The sequence below is a fragment of the Nycticebus coucang genome, chromosome 7, assembly GCF_027406575.1.
Source record: "Nycticebus coucang isolate mNycCou1 chromosome 7, mNycCou1.pri, whole genome shotgun sequence".
NCBI classification, from domain to species: Eukaryota; Metazoa; Chordata; class Mammalia; order Primates; family Lorisidae; genus Nycticebus; species Nycticebus coucang.
Window position 1 is genome coordinate 126,798,585 of NC_069786.1, and position 16,308 is coordinate 126,814,892.

Consider the following 16,308-nt stretch of genomic DNA (forward strand, 5'->3'; position numbering starts at 1 on the left):
AGGTTGCTGTGAGCTATGACACTACAGCACTCTACCAAGGGCAATAAAGTGAGACTGAGTCTCAAAAAAAAAAAAAAAAGAAAAAGTGATGGTATACTTCATCCTCCAACCCCCACAATGAATATGTTTACCTATTTTTGGTGTTAAACTTTAATAAGGGCAGAGTGTGGTGGTGGCTCGCACCTGTAATCTTAGCACTCTGGGAGGCCAAGGCGGACTAATTCACCTGCGCTCCGGAGTTCAAGACCAGCCAGAGCTAAAGCAAGACCCTGTCTCTAATAGGCAAGTGTTGTCACAGGCACCTGTAGTCCAAGCTACTCAGGAGGCTGAGATAAATGAAGCACTTGAGCTCAGGAATCTGAGGTTGCTGAGAGCTATGACACCATAGCACTCTACCGAGGGCAGTAAAGTGAGACTCAAGAAACAAAACCAAAAAAAAACTATAAGAAGGACCATACTAATTTACAGAAGAGCAGGGCAAGAAAGAACCAAAACAGAGTGGATAGAAAAATACTTAAAACCAATGTAATAATCATATCACAATGCAAAATGTTAGGATAATGGTCATAACTCCATCTAGTCTGACAAAGTAGGGGGGAAAAAACCTTTAAAACATTTTGTGATCTGAAAGAATCTCATGTAAAAGTGCTGTGATGGATAAGGTACTCTAGTGCAGCATTTCTCAACCTGTGGGTTACAACCCCTTTGTAACAATGAAAATACACTGTGGCATTAGGAAGGTTGAGAACCACTGCTCTAGTGGAAAGAGGTATCATTATTTGCAACATTACTTAAACCCAAGATGGAAGAACAAACAACTTTAATACATTAAAAGCAAAACTGACTTGCTAAAATATACTATCCTCACAATTTTAGACTATTTGAGTTTTTCTTTTTTTTTTTTTTTTTTTTTTGTAGAGACAGAGTCTCACTTTATGGCCCTCGGTAGAGTGCCGCAGCCTCACACAGCTCACAGCAAACTCCAACTCCTGGGCTCAAGCGATTCCCTTGCCTCAGCCTCCCGAGTAGCTGGGACTACAGGCGCCCGCCACAACGCCCGGCTATTTTTTGGTTGCAGTTTGGCCGGGGCCGGGTTTGAACCCGCCACCCTCGGTATATGGGGCCGGTGCCTCACCGACTGAGCCACAGGCACCGCCCACTATTTGAGTTTTTCAAAAGCACTTTCAGATATAAAGTTAATGATAATTCCCATTTGTAAGACATAAAAACATTAACTGCCTTGCTTAACAGGAACATAAGCCAGTCAATTACACAATTCCTAAGCTTATTTTGAAGCAGAACAGATACTAAAACATCTTCAGCATACTTCCGGCAAAATGCTATAATTTTTCCTTATTGGTTCTAAATGAAAACTTCACAACTCCCATAAACAAATATTCTATAAAACTTGAATTTCTTCCTTGCGTTCCACTGGTCTAGCAAGGAATATTTCAATAGAAGACAACATATGGTAGGTGTAAACTTACAACTTACTATAAAACAAAACACATGTATGCAGGTATACACACACACACACACGTCCTCACATCCTCTTCTTTTATAGGCTCTGTAATGCACCAAAACTGTGTTTGTCATTGATTTTTATGATGTTACTCTGCCCAAAAATAAAATTAAAAACTCAGTCTTTAGATTAAAATAGTCTTATCCACAAAGACCATGTGTAATGAAATTAGGTATTAATGTAAACCTACTGCTTTTCTCAAAGCTCTTGACCTTGTACCATAAGATTATATGTATCTGTTCCTACAATTTTTAATCATTTGGATAAAGGCGAATTTGGTAGTATTTTCCTCTTAAAAATTCTATTTGATCTTTTCTACAATACAGATGTGTTTCACACACACATACTCCTAACAAAAACCTGCTTTATTCAAAGTCCAAGGCTTCACATTTTCTTTTTTTTTTTTTTTGTAGAGACAGAGTCTCACTGTACCACCCTTGGGTAGAGTGCCGTGGCGTCACACGGCTCACAGCAACCTCTAACTCTTGGGCTTAGACGATTCTCTTGTCTCAGCCTCCCGAGCAGCTGGGACTACAGGCGCCCGCCACAACACCCGGCTATTTTTTTGTTGCAGTTTGGCCGGGGCTGGGTTTGAACCCGCCACCCTCGGCATATGGGGCGGGCGCCCTACTCACTGAGCCACAGGCGCCACCCCTCCAAGGCTTCACATTTTCAACTGAATGCAAAATGGGTTCTTTCGAAAAGTATGGCTTTTGAAATGTGAAATAAGCAAGCCTATTGTTACCTGACTGCAAGCTTGGATTTTTTTTTTTTTTGAGACGGAGTCTCAAGCTGTCACCCTGGGCTGAGTGCTATGACATCACAGCTCATAGCAACCTCCAACTCTTGGGCTCAAGCGATCCTCTTGCCTCTGTTTTTCTATTTTTCATAGAGATGGGGTGTCACTTTTTGCTCAGGCTGGTCTCAAACTCGTGAGCTCAAGCAATCCACCTGCCTCAGCCTCCCTGAATGCTACGATTATAGCTATGAGCCACTATGCCCTGCCTTTAAGCTTGGATTTTTTTTAAAAAAACATTTTAAAAGAATAAACCGACTGAGGGGTGACCATAGTTCCAGATATTTATTGAACTCTTATTTATGTAAAAAGAGTTAAGATGCTTTTGGGTACCTTCTACTCTACTACGTATTTCTCATATCTACTTTAAATTTTATAAATTTGAAAATGTGTTTCTCATTATTGTGAAATGCCACCATTTTATCACTTTGCAAGAAAAATAAATGCTATTAACATGTCTGCATAGTTACATATAATAAGTCACAAAAGGTGGATCACTATCAATACCAGAATGGTTTTTATCCTTATTTTGTGAAGCTTCTTAAAAAGTAGCAATGAACAATTGGACACAAATGTGTCCAGGGTATTCAGTGTCATGATTTTATTCTTTTCTTTCCTACTGCTATATGTTATATGCATGCTGACCTTTTATATAGCACACACATACAAATATTCATACACATAGCATAAAACCTATTACACAGTCCTACAATGGAAATATAGCCTCCCTTACCATAATACAATATTCCAGCAATCCAATAAGTATTCTCATTTATTAAAGATTCCTTCTGTTATATAAGGAGTCAAGGCGAATACCAATATCAGTGTATCTGATAAGGCTATTTGAAAATCTGGTAGGAATAAAAGGAGTTAGGATGATCTAAGATCTTTATTTTGTGAATAATTATTCAATTCAAATACATGACTATTTTTATCTTCTGACTTATATTTAAAAAGAAGTGACATTGGGCAGTGCCCCATAGCTCAGTGGATAGGGCGCCGGCCACATATCCAGCCCTGGCCAGGTAAAACACCAATGACAACTGCAACAACAAAAAACTAGCCAGGCATTGTGGCAGGCGCCTGTGGTCCCAGCTACTTGGGAGGCTGAAGCAAAAGAATCGCTTGAGCCCAAGAGGTTGAGGTTGCTGTGAGCTCTGACACCAGGGCACTCTACTGAGGGCAACATAGTGAGACTGTCTCAAGAAAAAAAAAAAAAAAAAGACATTAAGAGATGATCAAGTAGATGCACCTATTTTTAGTGTCCAGGAAGCCATTTGGTATGAGCATCCCCGCTTTATTTATTTTTTAAAAAATCTCTTAAGGGGGTGGCGCCTGTGGCTCAAGGAGTAGGGCGCCAGTCCCATATGCCGGAGGTGGCGGGTTCAAACCTAGCCCTGGCCAAAAAAAAAAAAATCTCTTAAGGAGCTATCTCCTCCTCCTCCACGCGGTACCAATGAAACTGTCATTCACAGCATCAGAGGGCTAAACTGCCACTCTACTTCTACCACAACCACTAATATACTGAAGGGTTGCCCAAACCCAGAGTCATGACACTGGACTCCAACTCAGGAAACAATGAGGAAACAATGACCTTGTCTCCTCATAAAAAAGTAATTTATAAGAATATAGAAAGGGACCACAGACTTATTTTAACATCACTAAATAATAAAATTCAAGTTTTACGGATAATGAGCTAAATCCCAAATGCCAATTTCTAACCTACATTTTTATTTCCTAATCAACACATAGCCATTTCGTGTATTGATTTGGCAACAAGAGTTAAGAATACTGAAGTGTGCAAAGATATTCATCTAAGCATTGTTTATAAGGAAACAGTAGAAAGGAGCTAAAATACCCAGTAGTAAGGAATGTTTAATTAAACAACTGTATGGTAATAAAAGCTGCAGGAAAAGTTAGTAGTTGACAAGCATAACAAACTGGCACTTTTATGTAAGGGATAACAATGGTAAATGCAAATATATACATACATATATGTATGTGTGTGTATATCAGTATTTAAAAGGAATACAACCAGTGACCCAGTAAGGAAATAATGATGCAAATGACAAAGCTATATTTAATTAAAATTTTTTGCTATATTTAATTTTAAAAATCACAAGAACAATGTAAATATCTATTAGTAGTAAATGCAAACATTTAAAATGGTATAATTTATAGTTTTCTGAGAGGAAAAAAGTCCGTTAATTGCTTAAAACATGGAAACCACCTCATTCTGTCACTGTGAGGATGAAATCAGATATACATTAAATGTCTACTTTAATGTATATGAAATCAGATATACATTAAAAGCCTACTTTATAAAGGGTGCTCAAAAAGCAATGACTTTTGTCATACATAGTGAAATTCCCCTTCTGAAATGTCTGCGTACATGCATATGTCAGTGTCTTCCTTCTAGGTAGAGACAGAAGACTGAGCACACATTCATTCACTTCTGTCCCCTCATGAAATGCCACTGAAATAGAATTCAAAGGATCTGAGACATAAATCCACAGAGACGGAAAGAATGGAAGAAAGTACAATTATAACACAATTTTAGAAGACAGAAAGCAGAAATAACAGGGCTAAATGCGCTGGCAAGTCCAGAAAGCTCAGGAGCACAAACCTGAGACAACTACCCATTGGACTAATACCATCAACCCAAAAAGGCTCAGGAACTGATGGTACCAGTTATCTCTGGGTAATGATTGAGTTAAAACTGAGGATTGGCTGATAGGCTGTGTATGAAGCAGTCAGATTCCCCAGGTCCTCTCCCCAACTTGTACAGCTGGACAAATGTTCCTCTCCTGCCCCAGCAAAAGAACATTTCTTCTTTAGTAAAGGTAAAAAAATATAAAAATTCTCAAAGTACACAGTACAAACAGGTACACTAGGCCAAAAATGAGAGGGAAATCAATACAAATGGACATCCGAAACGGCACATCCACTGCCTGCTGTCCAAGCCCGGTATCCTACTCAGCCCTCTGGCATTTAGGCCTTTGCTTCAGGGCAAGAGTTTGAAAAAGTCTTCCCTGAGGAAGTCTACCAGCTAAAGAAAGTTTTAAAAAATTATGATAAAAGAAGTTTAGCTGGCAGCGCCTGTACTTCAGTGGGTATGGCATCGGCCAGCTAAACAACAATGACAAGTGCAGCAACAACAAAAAAGTAGCCGAGTGCTGTGGCAGGCACTTGTAGTCCCAGCTTCTTGGGAGGCTGAGACAAAAGGATCGCTTAAGCCCAAAAGTTTGATATTGCTGTGAGCTGTGACACCATGGGCACTCTACCCAGGGCGACAGCTTAAGACACTGTCTCAAAAACAACAAAAAAAAAGTTTAGCAAAGAAAGAGCCCAACTGGATAACTAAACAGCAAATCTCAGGCTAATGTCATTAACGTACTCAAACCTTACAAATTAGAATTTTGGTCTCATCTTATGCTTGACTATGAGAAGACAACCAGAATTACCAGAATCTGGGCAAAGTTCCTAGTATGAAAGACAATGCCAACCCCATTCCATCCTCACCTCCTCAAAAAACCTTTGAGAGAAGGAGACCATGCAAGCAAAAAAAAAAACCTATGAATGTCCTCAAAAAGTAAATTCACCCAGAAATCAAATATATAATTATATAAAAAGGATATAAAAACAAATAACCACCTGGTAATAAAACATGGAAGAAAACATTTTTAAAAGGGAAAATTAAAAGGTTGAAAAAGGAAGTTGTAGAAACCTATCAGAAACAGAACAAAAAGCACTTCCACTCTTTTGGCTGAGCCCCGCCATGGCAGTGGGCAAGACCAAGCTCCTTACAAAAGGCAGCAAAAAGGGAGCCAAGAAGAAAGTGGTGGATCTATATTCTGAGAAAGACTGGTAGATGTGGAGGAACCTGCTATGTTCAATATAAGAAATACTGGAAAAACACTAGTGACCTGAACTCAAGGAACCAAAATTGCATCCAATGGCCTCAAAGGTCATGTGTTTGAAGTGAGTCTTGCTGATCTGCAGAATAATGAAGTTGCACTTAGAAAATTCAAGCTGATTACTGAAGATGTTCAGGGCAAAAACTAACTTCTGTGGCATGGATCTTACTTGTGACAAAATATGCTCTATGGTTGAAAAATGGCAGACTATGATTGAATGTCATGTTGAAGTTAAGACTACTAATGGTTATTTGCTTTGTCTGTTGTGTTGGTTTTACTAAAAAAATGCCACGATCAGATACAGAAGACCTCTTATGCCCAGCACCAACAGGTTCGCCAAATCCAGAAACAAATGATGGAAATCATGACCAGAACGGTGAAGACAACTGACTTGAAAGAAGTTGTCTTTCTTGGGACAGACATAAAAAAGGCTTGCCGATTTATTTATTCTCTCCATGATGTCTTCGTTAGAAAAGTAAAAATGCTGAATAAGTGCAAGTTTTAATTGGGAAAATTCACGGAGCTTCATGGTGAAGGTAGTAGTTCTGGAAAAGCTACCAGGGACAGGTGCTAAAGTTGAATGAGCTGATGGATATGAACCACCAGTCCAAGAATCTGTCTAAAATTCAGGCTTTTAATAATGACAAACAAAGAATCCTATTGGGGGGGGGGGAGTGGGGCAAAGCAAGGGGCAAAGAGATAAGATCAAGACCATCCAAGGGGACAATTACCCCAAAAAGAGCAAAATGATCACAAGGGTTGCTGTTTTTAATTACTAACTCTTTCATAAGTCTTTGACTTTTACACTATACAGAAGAATTGATAAAAAGAAAAAAATTGGTAAGATATATACCAAAAAAGAGGTAGCCCTTGGTGAAAAGATCAAAGGTGATTTTGTATCTTTCTTCTTTGTACGTTATACTTTCTAAATTTTTAGACATTTTAGCATAAGTGCCCAAACTATTACAGAATACAGAAGCAAGAATATAAAGAGCAATTTTCCCTAACTTATATGTAAATTCAGTTAAGAGTATAAATTGCCGGAGTTAATTCTTATTCTGCTTCCACACTCAAGAATCCATAACATGGTCATTTAAAATTCACAACATAACAGAAAGCACACCTCCTGAACAAAGAAGCCAAGGATATTTTTTCCATTCACTGGTTTTTCCCATTTTGGCATTCCATTTTTTTTAATTTAATGAACTTTTTCCCCCCTTTCTTTTTCATGCAGTTTTTGGCTGGGGATGGGTTTGAACCCTCCACCTCCGACATATGGGGCTGGCGCCCTACCCCTTTGAGCCACAGGCGCCACACAATTTAATGAATTTTTTAAGAGCCTTAAAATACTAAAATTCCTAGTTGGTAATTTTTCTAAGCAGGTACATATGATTTTGATACCTGCCTTAAAACACATAAAATTCTTGATATTTGAAAGCCTCTTCCTTATAAACTCCTTACTCAACACTCTTACAGTGCTCAAAGATAATCCACTTTTTTCCAGCTCAACAGGAATGATACTACAAGATTCAAGTAGGTGAAACCAAGAGTCTAATTTAAATTCTATTCTCTAGCTCAACTCACCCTTATTTCCTCCCTCCATGCAAGAAATGAAAAGCACTGTCTTCCTATTCTAAGCAAAACTGTCTTCTTTTAATTTGACATCTGCCTGATTTCTTGTATAGTTCTGATAACTTCAGGCTACCCTGAAGTCAGCGGGAGAGTATGAAATTCAAGATGAAAATAAGCTGGTACTATTACTGTTATTAATAATGTGCACATGATGTCTGCTTTAAATAATGGAGAGTGAAGTAGATCTACAAATAGAAACATCAGCCTGGGAATATAATACCTCGAAAGTTTTCCTATAAAGAAGTTGCATAATTACTTTAATTCTGATTACCAACTATTTCTTATAATTCTATGCCATCGTCCTCTACTACTCAGACACAATAAAATTATTTCAATTTTTAAAAAAATTAGCTCACTTTAAAAAGAGGGTAGATTAGCAAAATATATTCTGAAAATGAATTAATTATAAAGATTTAAAGTATTAGAATATTATTAGAAAGATTTTTTAAAATCATTTGTATCATCATCATTACCTTACTGGTTTTACACTTATGCTATGAGAATGTCTATTTACTTGGGTTAAATGAAACAAAGATAGCAATTATAATTTCCTAATGCTGATTCGGTGCCTATAGCTCAGTGAGTAGGGTGCCGGCCACATGTGCACCGAAGCTGGAGGGTTTGAGCCCAGCCCGGGCCTGCTAAAAAAAAAAAAAGACAACAACAAAAAATAGCCAGGCGTTGTGGCAGATGCCTGTAGTCTCAGCTACTTGGGAGGCTGATGTAAGAGAAAATACCTTAAGCCCAAGAGTATAAGGTTGCTGTGGGCTGTGATGCCATAGCACTCCAAGGGCGAAATAGTGAGATTCTATCTCAAAAATAATAATAATTTCCTAACGCATATTACAAATTGTCACGTAACACAATTCTTTGGGGGGTACTTTTGAGACCTCTACCAAGTGATACAGGGTGACCTTTGTCCCAGTGCTATTTTAAGCAATTGCAGCTGGCAAGCAACAAAGAAAGCTTCAGGAAGCCTAGCACTAAAGTAGCTGTTTCACTAGCTCTCCTGCCAGCCCCAGCTCCTCACCAGGAACTTGCTCATCAGCCCCTATCAACAGTTTGAAGCAGCACCATGAAAAGGTCTTCCTACTCAAGAGTTCTTACTAAAGATATTACATCATTTCCCAAAGTGTATCCCAGAGAACACTACTGTCTTCCAAGATAATAAATTAGTTGGTCAAGTAAGTCTGTAAAACAGTGGATTAAGAAGTTACTGTCAGCTGGGCGCAGTGGCTTATGCCTGTAATCCCAGCATTGTGGGAGGTTTAGGAGGGAGGATTGCTTGAGCTCAGGAGTTTGAGGCTTATCTGAGCAAGAGTGAGACTCTGACTCATGAAAAAAAATGGAAAAACCCAGCCAGGCGCCCCGGGAGCACCTGTAATCCCAGTGGCTTTGGAGGCTGAGGCAGGATCCAACAGCCTGAGTCTGAGGTTATAGTGAGCTACAAAGCCATTGCGCACTGCTCAGGGCCTAGGGTAGAACTCTGTCTCACAAAAAAAAAAAAGTTACTGTCAGACTTCCTACAGCTTTCAATATATTAATCCACATCCAGAATCTCCTTAACATGGGGAATAAACTGTGGGATTTTGAAGTAACAGGTTCATTCATTCTTAAAAACAAAGAAATCTACCAATTTGAAATGTTTTCTGTCTCACAAAGCAGCAAACTCCATTTTAGATAATTTATAGTGTTTTTTTTTTTTTTTTGTAGAGACAGAGTTTCACTTTATCACCCTTGGTAGAGTGCCATGGCGTCACACAGCTCACAGTAACCTCCAACTCCTGGGCTTAGGCGATTCTCCTGCCTCAGCCTCCAGAGTAGCTGGGACTACAGGCGCCTGCCACAACGCCCGGCTATTTTTGTTTTTGTTGCAGTTTGGCCAGGGCCGGGTTTGAACCCGTCACCCTCGGTATATGGGGCTGGCGCCCTGCTCACTGAGCCATAGGCGCCGCCCAATTTATAGTTTTTTTTCCCCAACAAGATTTATACTAATCAGAAACCCATCTTCTAATCTCTATCCATGAAATCTAATTGTCCTCTAAATTAATTTTAAAAGCCAAAAGCACACAAAAGCCTGTCAGATACACAGCCACAACTCAATACACACTTATGTTGGTGCATAATATGGCATTTTTTAATTTTTCAAGGTTGTTTTCACATCTACTCTTTCATTTATGCCTCACAAGAATATCATTATTTTACAAATAAAATGAGGAATTAGGTAGTATCATAACTATAGCTTAATTTGCCCAAACTCCAAACTATCAGAAGATAACAGATCCTTAAATCTGAGTTTTCCGAATCTACTAGCTAATAACTTAAACCGATCAATGGCCAGGATTTATTTATGTATTTATTTATTTCTGAGACAGAGCCTCAAGCTGTCACCCTGGGTAGAGTGCGATGGCATCACAGCTCACAGTAACCTCCAACTCCTAGGCTCAAGCGATTCTCCAGCCTCCGCCTCCCAAGTAGCTGGGACTGCAGGCGCCCACCACAATGCCCGTCTATTTTTTGGTTGCAGCCATCATTATTGTTTGGCAGGCCTGAGCTGGATACGAATCTGCCAGCTCAGGTGTATGTGGCTGGCACCTTAGCCACCTGAGCCACAGGCGCCAAGACCAGGATTTATTTATTGACCTTTCATTCTCAAAACACTGTGGAATGTTTTCCACCTAAGTTACTCATCTGCAGTTGTGCACCCTAAATTTTGTGATGTATGCTATGTACTAAACATTATGCTAAGTCTTCTCACATGAGAAGTCTCCTCATTTATTCCTCAAATAGTTCTTAGGCTCGTTTTCCTAGGAAAAACTTACAAACTTTCTCACAATGACCAACTCATAAAATGACAGAGCTAAGTTCAAATCCAGGATGTTGGCTCTCCTCAAAATACGGCTACTTGAAACTCAATGAGATTATCATTAAATGCCTCATTTGCCCCTATATCCTTAATAAAATTACCTGTCAATTCTATTACTGAAGTGACACATTTAAACATCCCTAAAATACACCCTGCCCTTTGTAACTTTATGACGCCTTCCCAGATTTAGCTCACCCAATCTGTTCATTCCCATTCATTCTGTTCTAGAGACCAATTTCTGGGATCACATGGCCTGACTTCTGTGACAGATGACTTAACCAATAACCAAGTTTCCTTACCTGGGAATAAAAATACTTATAAATAAGATGATCCATGTAAAGTATTTACAACTATCAAAGTACTTGCAAGCACAGTAAATTTTGTTTTGAATTTTTTCTACTTACAAGAAAAGTAGCATAAAGTGAATGAATGATATAATAGGAATTCTTGGGTTCACAAAGTATCCCTAAAGATTAATCAATACCAGCAAAGAAGAATCTAACAAAATTTTATTTTCTTTGGGGCCTTAATATCTCCAAAGGACTCAAGTAGGTTACAACATAAAACACAGGTATACAGGCAAAAAATAAGCATGTAGTGAAAAAAGCAAATTCTTCTACATCACATATACCCACATCTTCAAATCCTATCTATCATTTCTGAAATGTTATTCAGAGAAATTATTTTATCTCCTTGGAATAAGTTTCCTTTATAAAGCACCTAAACTGTAAAGCTATAAAGAGCTATAAAGCTCTTAAAGCACCATAATTTTGAAAAGCAAATGAGATTGCATACCCAAAATACCTGGTACTTGTTGATACTAAAACAAATGCTCTTCCTTTCCCTTCTTTCAACAGCTTAGGCTATAATTAGAGATTAGAACTAGGATAGTGGCAGTGAGAATGGAAAAACAATTTTATAGTGACAAAAGAACACAGAGACTTTGTCAAAGTGTGGAAAACAATTGTGAAATGAGTTTTAAAATAATGTATCAGTTTGTGATCCTGTGTACAATGGGCTTAATAGAATATAATCTGGACTGGTTTTATCATGGCATAGTAAGATAGCCAGAACCTTCCAGTGTTTCCAGAGTGAGCGCTCTCTTACAACCAAGGAAACCCCCTCTGATTAGCCACTGATTAGGTTTCCTAAAAAAAAAAAAAAAAAAAAATTTTTTTAATGTTAATTTTTTTAATGTTTAAAAACATTAATGTCTTTTTAATGTTAATAGACCATATGAGAAAAAGAAGTTCATTTCATAGAAGAGTCAAGGCCATTATGCTTAAGTACAAATCAGCTATCACCTGGCCCTAGAACCTTCCTAGAAATAACGCCCAAACAAGATGAATTCTTCAAGTGAAGTAGACTGGACAGCAGTAAGGCGAGAGTGAATCCCAAGGAACTTATACAAACTCAACCTGGGCCACTGGTTGTGAGGATTACACTGCTACGACAATGGGAGGTCCTAAAAACACAAAGACGCACACATGCTTCTACTCCATGTAAACCCAGGGAGGAGAGGTATAAAAGCTGACATAACTCTAATTACCCATAAAATCTTCAGAAGGTAATACAATTGGTTGTCATTTTTTAATCTAGCTTTTTATTTACTTTGACTTCAAGATATGAATCTAGGCTCGGTGCCTGCAGCTCAGGTAGCTAGGGGGCCGGCCACATACACCAGAGTTTGTAGGTTCAAATCTAGCCCAGGCCAAAAAAGAGCTGGGTGTTGTGGCAGGTGCCTGTAATCCCATCTACTTAGGAGGCTGTGGCCAGAGAATTGCTTGGGCCCAGGAGTTAGAGGTTGCTGTGAGCTGTGACGTCACAGTACTCTACCCAGGGCAATAGCTTGAGACGCTGTCTCAGAAAAAAAAAAGATATCAATCCAGCTAATCTTAATCCAGTATCTGTACCTTTAAACTGAAAAGTTTTTAAACAGATGTACTGTATGTTTAAATACCCAACAGCACTAAGTATTACAATAAAAAAAAAACTAAAGATGTCACTTCACAGTAACACTATAATACAAGTTAGACTTAAAAGTTTATATAATGCTCCTAGTATTCTTGTCAAGTTTAGGTAGTACTGAATCAATAAAAGTAGACAGTTATAGATTACAAGATTTAACTAACAATATTAGATTAGGCTGAGTTAATATTACCTAAACCTTGACAAGAATACTAGTAGACACTATATAAAATTTTTTCAATAACCAAGTAAAAGGTTCCAACTCCTCCAAAATGTAGATTTGAAATCTGAATCTTCTATGAAGATTTAAACAGGGAAAAGATGGTAAGAAACAAGTTTTCTGATTAAGTATTATAAAAATAAATGCTGAAAATTACTGTAAACTTGTTTGTCTTTATTTCTCAAAACAGAAAGAAAAGCACTTTAGTATTAACAGCAATCACATAATTTGAGAGGGTCATCACCAGTTCTAATGAGATCAATATGGCTTCTTGAAGGAGTTTTCTGGGAAAAGGAACAGGAAGTGCCAGGAGATCTCCAAAGGTGATTCATGAAGGAATATACCGAACACTATGTTTCCTCTGTCTAATTTCTTTTTCTTTGCTGAACATATTATTCTCAAATACTAGTTCTTCCTTTCATTAGTAAAATTCAAGAAGGCAATGTTCTTTCCCACTAACCTAAGACCCAGACTAGCATACACAACATAAAAGCATCTTTAGACTTAGCTCCTTGAAGGCCACGAAATATTACATATGGATAATGTTTAATTTATATCAGGGTATATTTATTTTATATTTCTATTAATCAAGAATATCTAGTAACAAAAAAAAAAAAATCTCATGATCATGGCAAGCCAAAATTTAAAAAAGAAAAAGAAAATCAACTCATTCCAAATGATAATTTTTTTAGCTGGCATAAAAGAAAATCCAACTTTATGTCTTATCAAGGTATTAAGAAATAATTGAGGGCAGCGCCTGTGGCTCAAGGAGTAGGGCGCCGGTCCCATATGCTGGGAGGTGGCGGGTTCAAACCTAGCCCCAGCCAAAAACCAAAAAAAAAAAAAAAAAAAGAAATAATTGAAGTAGCAGATGCTACAATGACCAAGAAAAATACTGACACTAAAATGTAATGCTTTAGTATAGTAATAGAAGGGCAGCATTCCTTATCTGTCTCCATAAAACTGCATGTAGTATCAGTTATTACATACTATTATGTACATAATTACAGAGACAGTAATAAATCCAAGAAATGCCTCAAACTGGGGGGGAACCCCAAAAGAAACCCCATAAAACCTACCTTGAAAGTGTAACTGCTTTTGCCAAACCAGAAATTTTCTTTAAAGAAACAGGCAAACTTACTTGCTAATTTGGCCTGTAATCCAGAAGGTCCAGGTTTTGATGTCTCTGACTTAGAAGACCCTGGAAGAGACAGTTTTGTTTTAGGAAGGCTAACTTTAGGGCTGAAACGAGCAGCCCAATCAAATTTTGAAGAGCCACCAGTTTTACTCTGTTCCTTTTCCCTGCTACTTCTTCTGGGACTGGGACTGGATGCTGAACGGGAACGCCTGGCCTTGTTCTGGTCTTTTCCTTGTTTCACCCTGGCGCCTGGTGGTACAGTGGAGGAGGCCGAGGCTACAGCAGACGAAGAGGAGGAAGTAGAGGCAGCAGAAGACGAATCAGTGATGGTGCTACACCCAGCTTTGGCTGAGGCGGCTGATTTTGAAGCCAGCTTGGTGGGTTTTGCAGATCTCTCTTCGGCACCAGCAGACTCAGACCCAGAACCACTCTTTACACAGGAACTCTCTGTCCTCTTTCTTTTTTGACTTCGTGAACTACCAGTGGCCCCACTCTTCCTATTATGTGCCTTGCTGGTTGATGGTGACTGTGTAGATTTCAGTTGTTGTTCCTGGTCTAAATGTCTCTTCTTTGACTTACTATGTGGTTTGTTTGTTTCTGAGGGCAATTCAGTATGCTGAAGTGCTTTTGGTTTTTTTGCAGAGCTAGGAGAATTGGTCCTGTTGTAGTCTGGACTAGCACTGCGTTTCACTCCTCGAGAATTGTCTTTCTTAGGCACCTGCCCCGTTTTTTGTCTTTCTGAAGTATTGGCTCTGTCTGGATCCTCTGGTTGTGGAACTATGACAGCAGATGATGAACTGCAGCTTCTAAGAGGTTAGATAAGAAAAGAGTTAATAGCCTATTATCATTAAACCAGTCATATATAATAATATTTATTTTTCTAACTTCTAAATCTCTGGAAATAAATATTTTCAAAAAACGCACAAGAAATTTTCTATTAAGTCCAGTACTAAATAAACGTAGGTTTGCAAAAGTTTCAAGTTTGGAGGGAAAAAAGTGGGTGTGACTTTTGGAATAATAAAATATTTGATCAGAAGGGTATTCTTTATCCCAAAATTACTGACACTAACACTCCTCATCACAAAACATGAACTGAGATTAAAATAAAAAGAAAATTTTATGGTTCACAATCAGCAGAAATTAGAATACTGATGCTCTATTCACAAACACACCTGCTTTGTCAAAGCTTAGAAGAAATAAGCATTTAACATATGCACGTTCAAAGTGAAGGCTAGATATCTTGATATTGTAGTATTATCAAATCTTCACAGTTAATGTTCCAAAGACTCCTAGAAATTACATTTTAAGAATCACTGACTTGAACTTAGGCTCAGAAAAACAAAAATTAAAGAAAACGGCAAGATGGCATTTTAGACGCCTATAAAGGTTTCTTAAACAAAAGAGGAACCTCATAGCTCTCTAAACAGAAAAAAATTCATTGACTTCATTGTCTATGGCATCTTGCACTAATAATCACTGCAACCTAAAAGTTACCCTGAGAGAAGAATGAAACATGTATCATAACATTTTTGAATAACTTTGTTAGTTTTAAATACTATGCAATGATTTGAATGCATATAATTCTGCGTTGAAAATGTGTAAGCAATGTGAAGATTTACCTTTTAGAAAGGTGTCCCCTTGACAGTTCAGAAGTAGTATTAGACTGCACTTTGGGTGCCTTAGAATTAGATTTTCTACTCTCAGGAGGGCTATATCCCTTATGTTTTGCCTGCCCTAAATGTGACCTGTCAGCAGAAAATCAAAACAGAAATCTATCAGGAAACTGAGATGTAAACACAAGACTGAAAGTGAAATATTTTTACATTAAAAAAAAAAAAAGCCTCCCAATTCATTACTGAGCCTACCCTTCCAAATATTTATAAGATTCCATTATTATTCTATAAATAATCTGGCAAAAAAACTGCCTCTCAGAGCGAATCCCCTCAATAACTCAAGATTCCTTATTACCAGTTATCATAATTGTATAGCATTATAATAATTTGCTTAAGCAATAATACATTTTTCAGCAATTTTACTATAAACATTCAAATATGGTACATATTTACAAAAGGCAAATTGAGACTTAAGGCCGGAACACAACTTTTAATAGACAATATGACTACAAAAGCTTTAAAAACTTATAGAAAGGCAATTTGCGATTTTTAGTGATGCTGATTTCCAATTATATATTAAAATTCAGGTATGCACAGCAAACAGGCAGATGAACCAATTCTGAAACTGATTTTACA

At 37.9% G+C, this 16,308-nt stretch overlaps 1 protein-coding gene and 1 pseudogene across 22 annotated transcripts in view; one reads left to right on the plus strand and one right to left on the minus strand.

Moving 5' to 3' along the window:
* The window catches only part of TRIP12 (thyroid hormone receptor interactor 12), a 147,880-nt gene that overhangs the window by 78,283 nt on the left and 53,289 nt on the right, over window positions 1–16,308 (minus strand). For 12 of the 22 annotated variants that reach the window (XM_053596386.1, XM_053596385.1, XM_053596389.1 and 9 more), the window contains exons 3-4: window positions 15,679–15,804; window positions 14,063–14,865 (exon numbers count right to left, since the gene is read on the minus strand). In XM_053596386.1, the coding sequence (XP_053452361.1) occupies window positions 14,063–14,865; window positions 15,679–15,804 (929 nt within the window). The remainder of the gene's footprint in view (window positions 1–14,062; window positions 14,866–15,678; window positions 15,805–16,308) is intronic. The other 10 variants (XM_053596400.1, XM_053596401.1, XM_053596398.1 and 7 more) reach the window with 2 other exon arrangements.
* LOC128589650 (40S ribosomal protein S3a-like) lies at window positions 6,097–6,606 on the plus strand (annotated as a pseudogene).